The sequence below is a fragment of the Haliotis rufescens genome, unplaced genomic scaffold (genome assembly GCF_023055435.1).
Source record: "Haliotis rufescens isolate VD_foot unplaced genomic scaffold, xgHalRufe1.0.p SCAF_2, whole genome shotgun sequence".
NCBI lineage: Eukaryota > Metazoa > Mollusca > Gastropoda > Lepetellida > Haliotidae > Haliotis > Haliotis rufescens.
Window position 1 is genome coordinate 77,251,012 of NW_025963890.1, and position 19,853 is coordinate 77,270,864.

General features: G+C 39.3%; 1 protein-coding gene across 2 annotated transcripts in view; it reads left to right on the forward strand.

Annotated features, from left to right (window-relative positions):
* Positions 1-1,023: 1,023 nt before the first annotated feature.
* The window catches only part of LOC124124961 (receptor-type tyrosine-protein phosphatase epsilon-like), a 61,858-nt gene continuing 43,028 nt past the window's right edge, over positions 1,024-19,853 (forward strand). The window contains exons 1-24 of one of the 2 annotated variants that reach the window (XM_048400598.1): positions 1,024-1,095; positions 2,753-2,887; positions 3,039-3,185; positions 3,647-3,793; positions 3,906-4,055; positions 4,341-4,478; positions 5,536-5,638; positions 5,909-5,970; positions 6,135-6,331; positions 6,576-6,663; positions 8,296-8,372; positions 8,517-8,553; positions 10,116-10,213; positions 10,816-10,941; positions 11,422-11,567; positions 12,429-12,564; positions 13,052-13,195; positions 13,306-13,342; positions 13,466-13,530; positions 13,927-14,052; positions 14,682-14,807; positions 16,418-16,560; positions 17,070-17,202; positions 17,442-18,713. In XM_048400598.1, coding sequence (XP_048256555.1) covers positions 1,068-1,095; positions 2,753-2,887; positions 3,039-3,185; positions 3,647-3,793; positions 3,906-4,055; positions 4,341-4,478; positions 5,536-5,638; positions 5,909-5,970; positions 6,135-6,331; positions 6,576-6,663; positions 8,296-8,372; positions 8,517-8,553; positions 10,116-10,213; positions 10,816-10,941; positions 11,422-11,567; positions 12,429-12,564; positions 13,052-13,195; positions 13,306-13,342; positions 13,466-13,530; positions 13,927-14,052; positions 14,682-14,807; positions 16,418-16,560; positions 17,070-17,202; positions 17,442-17,513 — 2,661 coding nt within the window. In that variant the 5' untranslated portion in view covers positions 1,024-1,067 and the 3' untranslated portion in view covers positions 17,514-18,713. Of the gene's footprint in view, positions 1,096-2,752; positions 2,888-3,038; positions 3,186-3,646; positions 3,794-3,905; positions 4,056-4,340; positions 4,479-5,535; positions 5,639-5,908; positions 5,971-6,131; positions 6,332-6,575; positions 6,664-8,295; positions 8,373-8,516; positions 8,554-10,115; positions 10,214-10,815; positions 10,942-11,421; positions 11,568-12,428; positions 12,565-13,051; positions 13,196-13,305; positions 13,343-13,465; positions 13,531-13,926; positions 14,053-14,681; positions 14,808-16,417; positions 16,561-17,069; positions 17,203-17,441; positions 18,714-19,853 lie in introns of those variants that run through there. The other variant, XM_048400599.1, reaches the window with a different exon arrangement.

Genomic DNA, 19,853 nt, shown 5'->3' on the forward strand with positions numbered 1-19,853 from the left:
CGACACTTGGTATGTAGAGATTGGGGAGTTAGTTTCCGACTTCTGCCTGGGCTAATTGATTGTTAATTGCACTGGTTGCAATATGAGATAGATATGCTCTATGATTTCATTTTTGTACTTAGAACACAGCAGGTATATGTATCAAAAAGGCAGATCTAGGTTGGTATTGATTGGTATACCGTTGCCATCAAACGATTCGGAAAAAAGAATTAATGCATGTAATGTCATTTTTCACAGGCAATATAGCTCTCCGCAAAAACACATCAGCCAGCTCAGTCTACGACCATAGGGGGCCAGGCAATGCTGTAAATGGAGACAACAGTGCAAGGGACAATAGCAAGTGCTTTCATTCAGCCTGGGGCAACTCTACCACAGATGCACGGTGGAGAGTCGATCTTGGGGAGGAAAGCAGAATTCATCACGTCACATTATACTTCAGAATAGATTGTGAGTCCAAAGAAAACTATGTGACCACATTTTATCCATGTCCATGTTAAGTTGATAAGTCCATGTTTCACTTGCAATATTGTCGAGGTCTATGTGGCACATGGCCGCACGCATTCTGACCAATTGTTAACTATTTTGTAGCCACTGCCAGGGTATGGTTATATAGAGCCAAGTTTTGTTGATGATTCAGCTGTTTTGAATAAGAACATGTTGTTTATATTTGTCAGACACTTATGGAGATGTAATAAATCAGCATATACCTTCATATCAACAAACATCTACCAAAGCGGACAAAACGTCAGATTCTTTCTCAGTTTATCTCAACAGGCGCATCATTTTGACACTTCAACGTTCTTCTATGATATGTGTACATGTATACAGCGATAATGTTGAACTACTTACGTTGACCAGATACAGTACGTCGGAACGGTATCCAGTTCTATATAGCTGATACTGAAGCCTCCCCAACAGATGGAGTCAACTGCTACAACGTGACTGGGAATGGAGACGGGACAGACATACCTGATGTTTTGAACGTCACATGTTCTGGTGAAGGGCGTTATCTGGTCCTGTACACCACCACTATCAACAACGAACCAGATGGTTATAAAAAGCCCATCATGGATTTCTGTGAAGTGGAGGTTGACGGTACAAGCAATATCTTTTTTGTCGACTTCTATTATTTTATAAACTCAATGATTTTACTGTGACTGTAAGGTGATGAGTTATTTCCACGTTTACATATGAAAACTACTAACAAATTTATATTCTTCCTGCATAAACGCAATATTTTCAGTGAAACTGTCGATATCAAAGCAGGGCTGAATCTCACAGATGCATGGGATGGAAGCTGTGCTGCTCTATGTTTCCTTGTGAAGTAAAATTGATTTGAAGAACTTATTAACATACAGTTTATTGGATGGGTTGGGATGCGTGGAGATAAAATATTTCAAACAAAACAACCGAAATTGTTGAATATATTATTAATGGTATTAAGATAGCCAAGTTTTGTATGCTTAGTTCAAACCTCTGACTGCATCAAAACGTACACGTGACAGCAGGTGGTCTTGAAGACCGGTCACAAATCAGGTACATTTCAGCAACGTCGGTCGCAGTCTATTTTGACCGGTTACCCCATTCGGCAGCTAGATTCCTGAGCGTCTAATGAGCTTTGGTTCTGCCCCACACCACCGCACATGCTGAACACGTTGCTCCTAAGGCAATTGAATTCGTTCAAAGTATGCCTGTGTTCACTCTCCACCCACCACTAAAAGTGGTACCCGGTGAGATGAGGCAGTTTTGTGGCTGTTAACTTCTTATACCTGAAAATGAAGCTTGGGTTGTATACTTCTCAGCGAGATGAGAACGAAAAACGAGTGCAGGGTGATCTATTGACCGGGATAGTTATGGTAGCACTTTGGGTAGGCACTGAGTGTATTGAGGCATAGAGGTGTAATCGCAACACAATGACATGGCGTTGTTAGTTTCCCCGTGTACTAACCAACAACAAAACAACTAAAGATGTCCAATGAAGTGAAGACCTACTACGTGATTGCACTCGTGACGATCTTGGATAGAACAGGTCTTCAGCAACCAATGCTTGTCATAAGAGGCGACTGTGCTTGTGGAAAGAGGGGATGGCAGGACCGGGCGGTTAGGCTCCCTGACTCGGTAGATGTATGTCATCGTATCCCAATCGCGTGGACAGATGCTCATTATCTTAATCACTGGGTTGTCTGGTCCAGATTCGATTATTTACAGACCGCCGTCATCATATAGCTGGACATAATGCGGCGTTAAACAACAGGCCGGGATTCTAGTGAAATATAATTACTTTACATCCTTATGAAAAAAGAGTAATTTCCCTCCAAACAAAACGACATTGTTGCAGGATTATCTCGTTTCAGTTACAAACGTTTTGGTGCAGTAGATCATTAAGTATCCAGTGTCCAGACACAATTCTGCCATCATTGTTATGGATGAAACGAATCAATGTATTCTGTGTCAAAGTGCAGCGTTACAAATCAGACCCCAAACAACTTTGTTGGAAACAAAACGCCAACCCAGGACGGTAGAAGACGGTAGGGACATTAAACGTGCATTGTGTTGGAAGGTACAAGTCACATACCCTTACGCTTATACGTCGAAATGTTATATTCGTTTTCCGTCAGCCATGGCTATAACATTTCAGGATGTCTGATATTGATTCGAAATAGCATATTCGTATTAACGAGACATTAAAGTGTGTTGAGCATATTACTTTGTTCGTCTGTTTTGTACAAGAAATAACTTCACTTATTAACAGTGTGTAGCAATGGTACTTTCGGGGCTGACTGTGACAACTACTGCCACTGTGACAGCGAGGTGTGCGACTACGTGAGCGGAGTCTGTCCTGGTGGCGTCTGTCTACCTGGTTGGGCAACAGAAACGTGTGAGACAGGTCCGTGCTGGTTACCTGTTGCAAAATATAGTATGATCTCTCAGCCCATTCTACCTTATAAGTTTCATAATGGCTTTTTCTTTCAAACTGGGATCGAGTCAGCTGTTATACGACTCACTACAATATTACATCACATTAGTTTATCTTTCAGCATGTGAATTTGGCCGCTATGGAGCAAACTGTAGTCACAATTGCCCAAATAGGAACTGCAAGGGAGACAACTCTAGCTGTGACCACGTGACAGGGGAGTGTGTTGGAGGCTGTTTGACAGGATGGAATGGCACAGACTGTACCCAGAGTAAGATGCTTGTATACTATTAACTGCACACACAAATTTTTCATGCCTTTTTTAATATAATATAAAAGGTGAGGTGAAATGGGGTTTAACGTCGCGTCCAAGATCATTGCACGTATATAGCGACGTGCATATAAGTGTGTGTGTTTGTATGGCTGCTTGTGCTAGTCATATACTGACTCCGAGCCGACAAGTCCTTGTTTTAGCACCGTAATGCCTAGCGCCAGACAAGGTAACAACAACTACCATCTTTTAACGTCTTTTGGTATGACGCGGCCGGGGATCGAACCCCAGACCTTCCGCTCTACGGGCGAACGCTCTACCACTAGACTACGGTGCGGTCGAATATAATAATAAATAAGAAACTTTAAGGAGTAATCATGTGCACCAGTTACTACAAGTAAAATTGGTCTGTGTGTATGTTTACACTTCAAAGTATTACTGCGGGTGTCATTTATTCCCAGAATGCTTACATTCGTATGGCGACGGCTGTTCCAAACGGTGCTCTGAGAGGAAGTGCAACGAAACCTCGCAAGACAACTGTGATCACGTGACCGGGGAGTGTGACAGAGGTTGCATCCCCGGATGGAAAGACACTGACTGCACAGAAGGTTTTTTCCTGTCACATCTACCAGTTCTATTTGTTTATTTATTGTCACATACAGCTATGTTATTCAGCAATAGCAATGTATATATTACTATTCTTTACGTTCCTATCCACAGCCTGTATCCACGAAGTGGAGTATGGCAGTGGATGTGTGGGTAACTGCAGTACCCGGACGTGTGAAGGAGAGAATGACACCTGTCCCCGGGACACAGGCCGATGTGAGTCAGGATGTCAGCCAGGGTGGAAAGGAGAAGACTGCACTCAAGGTAATTCACAACAACGATATAAATACCACAGATGTTCGACATGGCTTACAAATCCCCCCCAAAAAATCCAATCCAACAAATGGTATGACCATGTTGCTGTTGCTAGGTTTTGCACATTAATTGTCAATATAGAATGCAGTGACGGATGGACATGAACTATAGCTAGTAACAAACGCTATAGAATAACTGTGAAAATTACAAAAAATGAAAGATTTTGTCTGGCATACCCTATTTAAAACGTTTAACGTTGTTTTGAAACTCGCCTTTGGACTATTTTGATTTCAGTGTGCAGTTTTGGTACATTTGGTGTCAACTGTACTGGAGTTTGTGGTCAGTGTCTTGACCTCAACGCCTGTCATCATGACAACGGTACCTGTCTGACTGGATGCAGTGACGGATGGACTAACCACGCCTGTACAGAGAGTAAGAGGGGAATCAGGTTTACAATCATCTGTTAACACGTTTATAATATCACTTGATGTAATTTCCATGTCTTCACTGCTTACCTGATGCCAAACAAAAAGGCATTCTCTGTCAATTACGCTGAAAAGTATCCGAAATGTGTGTATGTATGTGTGCTTAAACGCAAATGGGCCTCGGGTAGCCCAGTCGTCAATGGTGCCACAATTCCCTCTGCAGAGTTGCGTCCCTTAGGCACGCCAGAAGCTGTGCTCGGGGGTTTACCGAAGTGGTAAACGTCTAAGACCTACATCATTTCGGGGCTTTCCTCCCAACTATAATACAAACATATGCACCAATATTGGTTGCTGTTTCATATTCAATCTAAACAAATGATACAATATGCATGTTTATTAGATATAACAGTTAATAAAAATATGTATGTGCACTTTTGCAAATATCACACAGCGTCATTTCCCATGTTTTGATATTACCGAACTGAAATTACAAATTACACATAAGCATAAAGACACAGATCAGCAAGGATGGGAGCAAGATTTGTACCATGGGAATGTCTACTTCTTGTCTAAATGTCCCATCTCCTAAATTACACATAGATGTCATCTTGATATTTAATTGATATTCATAAACATAGAGGCAAGTTATCTGTTGGGGTCAATGTTATCATATTCCGTTCATGAAGCTTTGTTTTTATTGTTGGTTTTGTTGTAGTTGGTTTTTTTGTTGCTGTTTTTTGTTTGTTTTGTTTTTTGTTTGTTTTTGTTTGTTTTTTGTTTTTGTTTTTGTTTTTTTGGGGGGGTTGGTGGGGGAGGGGTTTAATGTGATTTCGGCAAAGATTACCTTAGATTGTACCGTGATTGTACTGATTGTGCATTTTGTACATAGTGTTAATCTAGGTTTGTATATGTTCATCTCGGTAATCGACACCTATCAATGTATTCAAATGAAGGGCCTTGAAACTCACCAAACAAAATCGAGGTAGTCAAAGGTAAAACGAATGCCTTACCATCACATGGGGACATTGTTCTGATACTATTGTTTAACAACTGACCTGCTGCAGAGCTTGTTGAAGTACCCCCGACGGATGCTGGAGTCATAGCAGGGTCTCTCGCTACCGTCATTGTTGCGGCAGCCATTGTAATTGTGGCTGTGGCCATCGTCAGGTGATGTAGACTTCATGTATATTTACACTCCAAACTAATATTGTCAAGCACATGGCAAAGCATTAAGACGAAAAATATATTAGATTGTTTGTTCAAGATTATTGTTTTCGAACCTTCAACTTATCTGTCACGCAATCTACACATGGTGCGCTGCATTTGTCAGTTGGCATAAAGGAAGGTAACACGTTGATCATCGCCACTGCCATGTTTTATTGTCACAGAGAGAAAATAGTGTTTAAAAGTAATGTGTTATATAAACCGTTTGTGCAGGCGAAGACGACGTGATAATAAGAAGTCTCAAAACCACTCAAGTATGGTCCAAATACAGACAGGTTAGTTTTGGAAGTATATGACATATAACTATATGACACCTTCAAGTAATCAGTTAATATATACACCCACTAACGTACCCATATCAAGACGAGGGATAATTGTTGAATATTCATGTATACTCATATTACCTCACACACACTTACGTCTCTTATGTATGCAGCAGAGGACAACCAAGAGACGGGAGTGGACAACCCTGTAGCTGTCCTTGGGGAGGATGAGGGCGATGTGGAGGAGGACCTCAGTGCCACATACTACAACATGGGGAGTGCTCCTGCAGTGACGGTGGTGTCTGTAGATCAGCTGGGGGAGCGGATGAAGGAGCTGCAGGTGCCCGCCGGGGGATTCCAGGCCGAGTATCAGGTCAGCTTGAATGTCAAATAATACATCTATTCTTTGTATAACTGCCTATTGCTGATTCTCAATAAACAATCATTTGTACATAGATCACTACTGTGTAAAGATCCTGTGCAAAGCCTGACTGAAACACGATTCAAAATAAATACTTAAGATAAGATGAGAAATGTACGACGGGTATTCATTCTTTGTCTCATGTGTTTTGGTGTTAAAGGGTAGATATAATAATGTAATATTTATGTTATGCCAGAAATTACCCACTGCCTTCACCAAATCTTACAAGCATTCTCAGCAACCAGAAAACAAGGGAAAAAACAAATATATTAGTTATTATCCTTGTGAGTATACGTTTCTTTTCCATGTTGTCCATATTGTATGTGCGCTCTGAAAAATAAAGTGGAAGTGTTGGTGTATGTCTGTTTGTGTATGCGTGTGTGAGTGCTTGTTGTTTGATGCCACATTTGGCAATATTCCACCTGTTTGACGGCCGTATATGAACAGTCGAGTATAGACAACCCAGCCCAGTCTGGACATGTAATCAGCTAAGTCACCAAGCCTGACCACCAGATCCCGTTAGTCGCCTCTGACAACAAACATGGCTTCATGAAGACCAATTCTAACCCGGACCTTCACTGGCAGGTGATGAGTGTCAGTGTAAGTGATTTGTTAATGGGTGTGAGTGAGTGTGAGTGCCATGAGTGTATGCGTAACATGTGATGCTAGTTAGTTGCATCAATTATTGAAGGATTCCGACTTTACGAGCATATGATGAGCACGTGTTTAGTAATTACTATCAAGAAGTGATTGTACCAGGTGTTCACGCAAAGTTGAGCTCATCCTGTTCCACTGGTGGCACCCATGACAAATACAAGCAAATGCAAATCGATTGATTGCTTGAAAACAACAACACGGACGCATTGAGTACAATTCAAGATAGGGAATTGCAAGGCGATATTTCTTACTGATGCTTCTATTTTGGAAAATGTGTTTCATGTGCCAGCCACAAAATATGCTAAAAGATTTACTTTTGTTTGAATAGTGTTAACCTGATGAAACAGTTTTTGAGCCAGAGTTATATGGCGCTCTTTGAAATATTCACAGAAGGGACTGTTTGATTGTGCCTCAAAAGTTGCTGAATGAAGACAGCACATACTGAAGCCAATGGAGTATTGCTCAACACAAGGGGAAAGTTGATTACTGAAAAGTTGAAGTCATCCCTCTTGTCATACGACCATGTATAGAGTTGTTTTGTCACTCTGAATCTTTATGCATAGCTCTAAATGTGAAACTGTTGAGGCGCTTTTACATGCAGCTAAATTTGATTTTGACATTACCATTTCGTTATTTTCAACTGAATAATTGGCTTAAGATGAATACACTGCAGCGTTAAATGAAGTAATACTTTTATAGTCACCTTTTAGCAATATTCAAATGAAATGTTTACTTCTATATTCCCTTAGATACATGTATTTGGGGTATCATCAAAGTTTTCCCCAACGCAAAATGAGAGCACATATGTTTCGATTAAGTTGAAGGTGAAGTGAAATTGGAATGAACGTTGCGTCCAAGATTATTGCACTTATATAGCGATGTGCATGCACGCGTGTGTGTGGCTGCTTGTACTAGTCCGGACTAATGCCGATTCATAGTGCTAGCTCACTGAGATACCATGCCGCATTTTAACATGAATACCCCACTCAGGCACACTACACTGATTCCGAGTCGACCAATCCTTGTTTAAGCCCCTTTATGCCTAACGTCAGACAGGGTAACAACAAGTACCATCTTTTAACGTCTTTTGGTATGACGCGGCCCCGGTCCTTCCGCTCTCCGGGCGGACGCACTACCACTAGACCACGGCGGCGGTCGTATCGATTAAGATAGACCTTCTTCAAGATTTCGTTGACATCCCCACTCCTCACCTGAACCTGTATACCATACATAATATGTTGTGTATGTTCTACGTGCAGATGATGCCACTCGGGTCCTGTTGAAGGAGCTCCCAGACCAGCCTGGTTCCGACTACATCAATGCCAGCTTCATCGATGTCAGTAGGATAATGTAACCATACGATTAGAACTTTTCACCACTTCTTAAAAACACGATTTGCGTTGACACTATCACTCTAACTTTATGAAACTATTTAATGATCATACCACACATTCACCTTTATTTTATGCTTTCACTATAGGGCTACTCTCGACCCAAGGCGTATATAGCAGCCCAAGGTACGTATATTAATATTTCCATTGGTTATATTGTGTTTTCATATACATAGTGAATACTTTTGATAAACAGTTTTGAAGCAACATTAATTTTTATATTTACTACTCAGCCAATTTTGAATGTGAAAACTCAAAACGTTTGAAACAGCGCATGTCTCTATCGTTAGGCCTTATATGGTTTCATGAATATCGCTGAGGAATACATTTTCTCATGTAGCTGGTACACTACAAATAAAGTAATGAACAATACCATGTTACTCTTAAGTTGCATGGGAAATAGTATTTAGACTTTAATAGGATAGACATTTTGCATTATCCCGGTTACATAGTGTGATATGTTCCGCAAGTTATACATCAGGCCATTACCAACGTAGTTCCACGTAACAGGTTACATTACCATCTGTTTTGAAATAGAGGTGTCTTAACACTTTCTTGGAAATTGTTTGGCTGCTATGTAAACTTTAACCTTTCTGGTACTACTTTTGTTCCTTAATTCTTACAAATCGTAATAGAGCATTAAAACATAATGATGTAGGTTTATTCATTTGAACAAATTGGTTCACACAATGCATTTGCATAGATACAAAAATGTGTCGTTAGTTGCATACATTTCTCATATAAATTTGATTTGATGTCTGAATAGGTGTTAATACAATTTCATTCATAATCGTTTGGTGTCTGATGAACTAAAGAAATGACAGAACAAAGAGAATCAATCAGGCCTTTGAAACCAATGTAGACGAAGACTGATCAGCTGTACTTTGTGTAGTTATAGATAGAACAAAAGAGCAGGTATGAGGAGATTCTATTTCCCCTTGGCAAACGTAATATAGTTGATGAAGTTGTAATACCAACAGCACAATATGGTTTATCATGTAATTTAATGAAATTCGGTCAGATCGCTTGGCTGACCTTCCTATCTCAAAATTTGAATCCCACGCTTTCATATGACATGCTGCCTTATTTACAGCAATGGGGTTCGCCGTGTTATAAGCATCCACGATCATGACATTTTCTTGTATTTGCTTGTTAAAGTAACACGTCTGATAGCTCCTTGTTATGATATTCCAAACAAGCTCGTACTGTGAACTACAATGCCGGCAGTAATTATGTTAGTTATTTCAAAGTATCATATGTTGTTTCATCGTTGTATGATAAGTACATATGACAAACAGGGAATGAGAGGCGAATATATCCGACATTAGCGTTGATTTTCATTTGCTAAACAAGTCAGCGGTCTCTATAGGTTTTTTACAGGGATGTTGGAGTGTGCATGTTTCATATTCATAAGCTTCTTATAAGGACTCATAGGCATGGCATAATTTTGCTGAAAAATCATAAACTGAAATATTTATACACTTTACATGGCCGCTAAAACTCGTGACATGTACAAATATTCCGTTTGTGACAATAACTTGAAAAGGGAATCTCGATTAATAAAGAAATAAACGACGAGTGGATGTTGTTAATCGTACAATAAAACACTGTATAGAGGAAGATAAATCATGAAGAGCGCAGTTCTTTATTGTTCTTATACATAACAACATATCCTTTATTACGTGCAGCCCCCAACAAGATGACACTGAATGACTTCTGGAGGATGATCTGGGAATATAACTGTACAAGAATCGTCATTCTAACAAATCTCATGGAAATGGGGAAGGTAAGTTCTATACAAACATCTGAATGATTATCATGTGACGAAGTCGATTCCCATTCTCAAAGTCAAAACTATATAAAAACACCTCAATATTGTCATGTTGGAAATATATCAGTGACATCAATCTTGGGGATACATTTCAAGAAATACGTATTATTTGTCATAAACTTTTGAAACTAAATAACATTAACTTACGATAGAATTTGTTGCAAGTTGTTGACCCTGCTTGAATTATTGAGGCAGCTAAGAGACTTAGAGACAATGACAGATGCACATTCTTATGCACATAGCATAAATACAAATGGAAAGCATTTTGGAACAGCCCGTAGCTCTGTGTCGCGTATGAAATCAAAATCAAAATCGTTTTGCGGGAGCAGCACAGATATACGGTTCCTGCAACACTTGTACAAAACATCAGTTGGTGTGTTTGGGAAGCTTTTTTCGATTTTCAACCCTTTTAAGTTGTCGGTATGAAAGGCAAACGTATTCCACTTCAAACATGAGTGTCCGTTTTATGATGAGATTCATCCATGGATGTAGCTTCTATCTGGAAGGCATCTTCATGTAATGACCATATCCTGATCTGATTCTTTGCTTCATGTCAGGTGAAGTGCCAGGCGTACTGGTCAGATACATCGGACATACGTACAGATAGCTTCACTGTAGCTGTGACAAACATCAGCAAGCGGGCACACTGGGTCGTCAGGGAATTACACGTCACACAGAAAGAGGTAAAGGCCCAATCACACAGATATGATATACTGCATGGTATGGTCAAACACTAACCAAGTGAAGGTTTCTGTTGCGTTCCTTTTATGGACAGGTACTGAGAACGACTCATTGTCATTACATTTTTCAATGTTGAAAATGCACCAGGAAGCATGTTACTAGAAAACACGACAACAACGTTTCCATAATCATAAACATAAAACATCAACGTCAGAATATATACGTTTCGATTATCCACCGAAACAAAATCTGTGGAAAAAAGTCGAGACCACTGTACGTGTCATGAGCATGTGTTTATGAATCACCTTTCCATGGGGATGATACCAAGTGTTCGCGAAAAGGTGAAAAGTCATTGGTTTATGCATCTATGAAGTTTCTGTATCAAGATAACTGAAAATCTCAGTTGCTATTAACATCTGTTTTGTCAACAATTTTGTAGTCTGCACTGGTGACACAAATTACTTTGTTTGGCAAAACTTCAGACAAACACAACACGATGTTTCCACCATTTCCACTTCACAATGTGGCCGGACCATGGAACTCCTGAGGAGACGGCCTTCACTGAGTTTCTGTGGCTGGTCAGGACGTCATACAACACCAAGGACGACCATCTACTGGTACACTGCAGGTGAGGGAACTTGCTTCAACATTAATATGGACTGCAATGGATATGCCCTTGGACGTTCCAAATCTATCAATTTGAATTTGAGTACGTGATAAATAACATGATTCAAGCACAACCAATCAAAATGGCTAATGTTGTCTCAGTAGCTTGGGAAAAGAAACATTGAACATATTTGTCTGTGTCTTCAGGGCATATTACGCATCCTTATCACATTACTTACATGGCATTATGACTTGTGAACATTATATTTTCCAGTAGCAGATCCATAACAATGTTTAAGAATTTTAGAGAATATCATTTAAATATGAGTCCGAGGACGAAATAAGTACTCCTATCAGTGTTGTGTACACAGTCATATTATACCTGCTCCCCTCCACAGACACCATGTTTCTCTACAATGAATGGATGTCTTTCTCTTCTGGCTGACCTGTTTCTCTTAACATATGATTTAGAATTAATTACAAATTTATCTAGTACATAAATGTATATTTCATTTGCATTTAGCATTAAAGCACCAACTTAATGGAAAGTTAACTCATGACATACTAGATGTGAAAGAAATAACAGTATCATTGATTGCCTATATATGTGCACAGTCGTCGGTCAATGCACACGCTATCAGACAAAATGACTGTTATTTTCAAATATAACAGTTGTTATATATAACCGTAGTCCCAACAACTGTTGCTATGAACGATTTTAAACCTATTTCAACTTCGTCAGAACATGCTTGTTTCAAATCAATTTCACCAATGGTATGAAGTAATTCAAAGATGCAAATAATTTATTATGTCATCGATGAAAACATCTTTCAAAATGACAAATGTATGTCGATTAGATGTAAGGGTATGTCACTTACTGTAGTGCTGGGGTCGGCCGGACAGGGACTTACATCGCCGTGGACTACCTGCTGGACCAGGCTCTGGCTGAAGATAGGGTGAATGTGTTTGGTTGTGTCTCGAGGATGAGAGACCAGAGGAAGGGCATGGTACAAACCAAGGTGAGACACTGTAGTAATATATAACATGAAGGAGTGATGTTTGTGTTATCATATTAAGTATTGATTATTGCAATGGCAATGATGATAATATGGTGTGTGAGTTCGATGGTGACTACCAGTAATCAACTTCTTATAGATTAGATGAGGATAGTATCATGAAGATGCATGGTAAGGACTCAGAACAAAGAGATTCAATCCATGTTAGTTTATGTGAAACATCGCTTTACGAAAAAAGGCACTTAAATGCGATATAAGTACATTCTTAAGAATACCTTGATTTGGTAAGAATAGGATATTTGTAATTTTGGTTGAGGGCACATTCAGCTAATCCATATAAATAGCCGAAACTGGGTGTTGCATGTCAAATTTCTGAAACTTGTCTCACAGTCTCTCTGTTGTATAATCATAATACTTAAGTAACACATACTTCTTGGTCAACCATTTCTTTCTTGGTTCATTATAACACTGCAATATCCCATTCCTTCAGGAGCAGTACAAGTGTGTTTACATTGCTTTGTATGAAGCTCTGGAATATGGAAACACAGCAATGGATGTGGAGGAATTCAGTGGAATTAGAAATGTGAAAAAGGTGTTCTCAATGGGATGTATGACAATACCAAAGTTTATACAGGTAATCAATAGTTCTGTCATAATGAAAATTAATAATTTTGCGCCCAAGAATATTAAATCAGTACCTATCTATATGCATATTTATATGAATCTGTCTCAAATTATTTTTAGATTCTGAACAGCCAAAGAAAAACACAGCCCAAAGCAGGTAAGAAAGCATATGTTATGGTATGATCTTTTGAAGAGTTGTACTCACAAACTAAATTATCCAAAAGTATATTCAGTTTACTCTTTATAGGACATTCACATACCTGCTGACACATCATTTCAGGAACCAGTGTAAAGGGCCGTGTATGGATCAATGGACGTTCAGACGTACTGGCTGTGATGACACCGGTAATGGCTCCATCTATGTTGTTATAAGCGCATCTTTATTTGTGCAGCTGCTTTTCATTAATCGGCCATATATAATACATGGGACAAGAGTCACGGACAACTTGTTATACATTTCGATAGTATGTGCGATATTGTTCTTGAATTCTACCACTTTTACAGAATCTGTGAACTTCATCGTAATCTTAAGGATCACCCAAGTATCTCTTGGTTTGTTTCGATTGGCAATCGTATCTGGTTAGAATCTAGGCACCCAGCATCCACGTTGTGTATTTGCGAACTTGATATGATCCATGCTAGCAGCTACCAACACGTAGACAACGTCAGGGTCTTTCTGCATAGACTCTCTTAAAGTTTACATGTAAAACAGTAGGCTATACCTTGTACTTTATCCACCAGTCGCATCTGTCGATGAATGGCTACCTGTTAACGGAGGCTCCATCCGTCACCACAGCGTCTCTGTTCTGGAAACTCACAGAGGAGCAGGAGTCTTCCACTGTCGTCGTCCTGCCACACTCGCACCAGGTTGGTTAGTTTTTTGTTTGTTGTTTAACGCCGCACTCAGCAATATTCCAGCTATATGATGGCGGTCTGTACATAATCGAGTCTGGACCAGACAATCCAGTGATTAACATTATGAGCATCGATCTACGCAATTGGAACACGATGACATGCATCAACCAAGCAGGGAGCCTGGCCACCCGATCCCGTTAGTCGCCTTTTACGGCAAGCATGGGTTGATGAAGACCTATTCTACTACGCACCTCACAGGTCGATTCGCACCAGGTAGCAAATGGTCATAACCTGCACCTACGTGCAAGGCTGGGGTGTGTAATACTGGTTATTTAACTTCCATGCATTTACAAAGGCAACCTAAATGTTAATTATGGAATAAATATGGAAGCTTCAGTGAAACCTGGCTTCCTTGATTGTGCGATGGTGATCTATCCTGCTGTTTCTATCTCAATGTTGTTTTGTTTCGTAAGCAAAGTGAAATGGAACCAAGGCATGCGATTGTCGGGAATCATATCACATGAAATAACATCACTTATAAACAAAACATATTATACATATAAACAAAGCCTTAAAACATAATTAGCAGACATATTATTGCGAAAAGGACCAAGACATGCATGGAAGTCATTTGTTTGCAGCGTCTGTCCAGTTTTGTGCCATCCGAGGGTGACAGTCTGGATCTGAGTCCCGTCAATGTCAGATGTTCCACCGAGAACACCATCAACCCTGACATCGTGCTCAGGAAGATTCACAGGCAGATAGAGGTAGATCATTACTAAATTGCCTTGTATATCATAACCATTATATGTAAGCAACGCTACATCCATTGTTTGATAAAGAACTCATTAGAAGTGTCAAATAATGCTACATATATATGAATAAAATATCAACATCAGAGAATAACCAGTCTTGGCCAGGCGACGAGACATGTTCATTCCATTGGGTGTAAAAGGCAACAGAAATAATATGAATGGATCACTGGAAATACAATGTTAACTGACGAAGAAATCTGCCCAAACCACAGATTAGTACTATCGAGTTATTATCTAACTCTGTAACCTGTCCATTCCTTTTTTTAAACTGGATTCCAAAGTTCCATAACACTCCGTACAAATAGACATATATGACTTGATACAGAATTTCCTAATTGATAACGTCTATGTGAAATTTAAGGATAAGACATATAGGCAAGACATAGGCAATAACGATCAAAGGGCCAATTCCCTCCACTGATTAACCCATCTGAACTAGAAATATAAGAGACCAGTTAACACCCCTTGAGAGTAGTAAACACGCCTTATCTTTTTTTCCTGTTTAGATCTATGTCTAGAGATACAGTGACCAAAAATGTTTTATATTCGACATGTGAAGGACATTTCAAATCTGACGGATCAGTGACAAGACGTTTGTCTGATGCAACTCCTTATTTTGACTTGTACCATATGTTTCCCTGATTTATCTGATGAACGATCATCTTGCTTTACATGTGTTTGTGGCGGATTCAACAGGTGGGGCAGGATACACTCACTTTCTCGAACGCCTGGTACATCACTATCAGTGATACATTAACACAAGCTTGTGATAAAGACGGAGTGATACAATGGACTCTGTGCTTGGTAGAATTTTTTTTATGTTTACGGAATGTTATTTTCCATTCATATTTGCATAGTGGCACTACCATCATTTTAACACTTATTGCTTGCAATCTTATATCGACCTGTAACATTCCTGCATTAATGCACACTAGAACTACCGGTTGAGCCATATGATCGTCACATTATGTATGTTCCTCCTGGTCCAGTCACAGCTCACACCTTCTGCGCTGCTCTCACTGCCACATAATATTAATTGGGACTTGTATGACAATACAAAAAGAGCAGATTCTACATATAAATGAACCAGAAACACTTTTTGCAGTCAGTTTAGCCCAATTGTTAAATAATCATTATGGACCATTTGTGCTGTCAAATGGAGAGAGTATAGTGATCAAAGTGTTCGCTCGTCACGCCGAAAACCCAGGTTTGAATCCCAACTGGGTATGTGTGAAGCCCATTCCTAGAGTCCCCGTCATGATATAGCTGGAATATTGCTCAAGGTGGAGCAAATCCATTATCACTCACTCATTCAAAATGTCTCAGACTTGAGCAACTATTTAGTCTTCATACCACATAAATATGTTGATCACAATAGTCTACGCATCATCTTTGCAATTTTAAAACGAGGCCAAATAACACTATTTGGGTAGATCAGGATGGATACTTGTGCTTAATAATCACGTCTGACAGAAAGCCCCATTGGCACCGGAATATCTTAGCTCTAAGAGAGTATTGTTTATATAGACAAAACGTTTAAGTAGCATTTCATATGTCAACAGCATTCTACACCTACACTGGTGCACGTGTACATTTTGAAAAAGTCGCCACAAGAATCATCAGAAACTGTACTAAGCCTCCTGGATCAAATCGCCGTTCACTCAAGTGACCACAGTGCAACAAATCCAGTTACTATCGTGTACCAGTAAGTGAAACATTCCTTTATTTGCACTGCCACTCATATGCCAAGGGCAATCAAGCATAAATAATCATTTAATGGATCAATCATTAGAACCATAAGTACATTATCTTCTTGTCTTAAGTATATTTTGTCACACTGCGACGTCCATCAGATCCGCTGTCTGCTCGTTGATGGCTTTATTCACTTGATGAGTCATACTGCCTTCCATAGGGTGAGGTGACAACAATTCATATTCGTCTCCAATAGGAAAGGTAGAAAATGAGTTTCAATATTTCTGAAAGTTTCTCTTAGTTTGTTAAAGCTGGTAGAGAAACATATCTACATTACATATGCATATTTCCTGTTGATAAACAACATACAGTATACACAGTGGAAATGTTGATGTGCTGATTCTATTCCCAACGTCAGTGAAGGTTGGGAAAATCTTATTGGTTATTCCCATCCACATACTGTAGTAGGCCTTGACATGAACTGAAGTACCCTCACCATTACCATTACGAAATGTGTTACAGAGACCACAGACAGGCGAGCGTCGTGTTGTGCATCCTAAATAATATTGTCCAAGGTTTGAAGCATGACAAACGCGCTGAGATCTACAACAACATGAGGACTATGACCCACTGTCTGGACCAGGACATCACACAGGTAGTGGCGATGTTGATACAAAGATATGTCAATGTATACAATCTGGTATAGTCCATAACTGACATGTTTCTGTCCTATTACAAATTGATGTACATAGTTGATGTTGAAGATGCGTAAATGGTGTAGAAGCATGATAACCAAACGTAGCTATTCATGTCATAACTGTTCTCATGTGTGTTGACGACATACCAGTTCTACAAACAACATATGTGACTTTTTTTCACATTTTCTTCTTCAAGGCTGACGTTGCCCTGTGTTACGACGTCGCAGCAGCGTACCTAGAGTCCCAGACCATCTACACCAACATGTGATGAACTCCCTCTTACCATTACTGATGCATGCAGAACCGAGAAGGTCTTCACTAGGACTGGCTGGATTTTCACAATAGAATATGTTTTTTTAATAATTTGTTATAATATGTGTGCACTAAGAAGTTACGATTTGTTCTTAGGTATCAGCTTGTTATATTTACTGTTATGTGAAATCCTGTTCCACTGAATCCAATTTTTGAATTATATAGGTGTATATTTGTGATTTACATGTATGTGTAAATACTTTTAAAAAATATGCATAACCAATCGGGATAAGATTTTACCATTATATGAATAGAATTTGAAGCCGCATGTATGTGTAGTACCTTAACATCGTCTATCCATAAGCCCACAGCAGGCCTTGATTATTTCCGTTTGCTGAATAGCTGGTACTTTGGTGTTTGTCACAATCTTTATCATATTCGACATGTATATGATAACAACTCTGACCAATATCTGACCATACTACAAAAGAATGTCATACACGTACTTAACGTAAGTCAGTGTTGTAGGACATGTTTGAATAATGGTTAACGTAATGACAGTAACTTCTCTCTGTATTGCTAAATTGCAGCAAACATGTCAAGGGCATAAACAATATAACTGCTTTATGAAACCCCATTACAGATATTTTCGTTCTATTAGAATGGTGTCAACACTGTTCACTGTGTGGTTGTAGTACGATTAGTGCTTAGCTAAATATTTCAACTGGAAATTTGTAAAGATATAAGTTATCTTGAGTAACGTTATGAAATAAAATCAATACATTATCGCTAGACCACTAAATGCTGTGTTTTAAACTGTTCCGCGTCCATGATAGCGTCACCATGGTTTAACTTGTTAAGTAGAAAATATATGTGTACTGATCACACCTGCACTAAACCAGGGGTGATTCCATAATCATATTTACATAAAAGAAGAATGCGAATGCTATTTGATATTATTCAAGACACAACGAGAGCTTTACACATACGCTTACAACAACGTTATTCGCGACCCTTAAATCGAGATGACCGTATATTTATCCATGAAACAACATATGGTATGCATATAACAACATGCACCGACGAAGCTTGTCATTAATATCTATAGCTGTACTTGTGGTTACATGAACAGTCTTGAGATGTTAAACTGTGAAAACCTTACACTACTATATATCATGCAATGTCTATCAATGATCCTAATTCTAATGTTATCTAATTCTAGATATGTGATAATGAGTAAAATATATGTTCAATATTTTGTGTGTACTATTAATTTCGACAACCAGTGCATCTCTATGTCTCTCATCATGAAGCCTACAGGTTACATTACCGCCTCCGTGGTCTAGTGGTAGAGCGTCCGCCCGGAGAGCGGCAGGCCGAGGGTTTCAAACCAAAAAACGTTAAAAGATGGCACTTGTTGTTACCCTGTCGAGAGAGTGAAATCACATCAATGTAACGGGAATTACTACGAACTTATAGCACTTATTAACTTTCATACACGTAATTTTCAAATTTTCCTGAAAAGAGGTTGGAAGGCAGCCTTTATTTCGATGCCAGACAGGTACTAATAACTAAGTTGCAAAAAAAAGCTACAGACATAATACTTCCTCCTTTGAAGATCATGTAAAGTCAGCATATTTCTTCCGAAACTACAAGGACATAATCCAAATCGGAAGTACTCAACACTGACGAACTAAGCTGGAGCAATGAACAAACTGAGCTACTATTTTTCTGGTTCTAGGCCAGTGAAAGAAGGAATCTGTTGACTTTTCTCAATAAGACCAGATGTATTTAGAGCTCAAGGCTATTTGAGTGGTCAAATGTAAATGCATTGCCCTATTTTAGGGGTCAAACTTGAATCTCCGCATCACAAGGTAATGTCTGTACCAATAAATTATCCCATCGCTTGGTCCAGATCTACGTGGCCTGGGTATTTAGGGTATGACCAAATAACCACGTGCCAGATAGGGGCGTATCACTTGCGTGTGGCCACATGCAGGTTGGTTCCAAGGTGTACATTTGTCAGGTGAGGTGAATTAGGGTCTCACGTCGGGGGTGTGTGCACAGTGGTACAATCTCGACGTCCTATTTTCATGCACATTAAGCTTTCACAATGTAACGTCAGATCTAAACATTATGTATTACAATTAAACAATTTACTCAGTCATACATACATGCTAGGAATCTGTAAAGCTGACGTCCGAAATAGTCAAGATGTGTTGACACGGGAGAGGATATCGTTTGACAAGAGCGATGAATGAACAGTAATTCTTAAATAAACACCATCACTGAAATTTATAGTAGAACGTTACTTTTCGGATGATTTGGTCTCTTTGTTGTAGTAACATATCACACA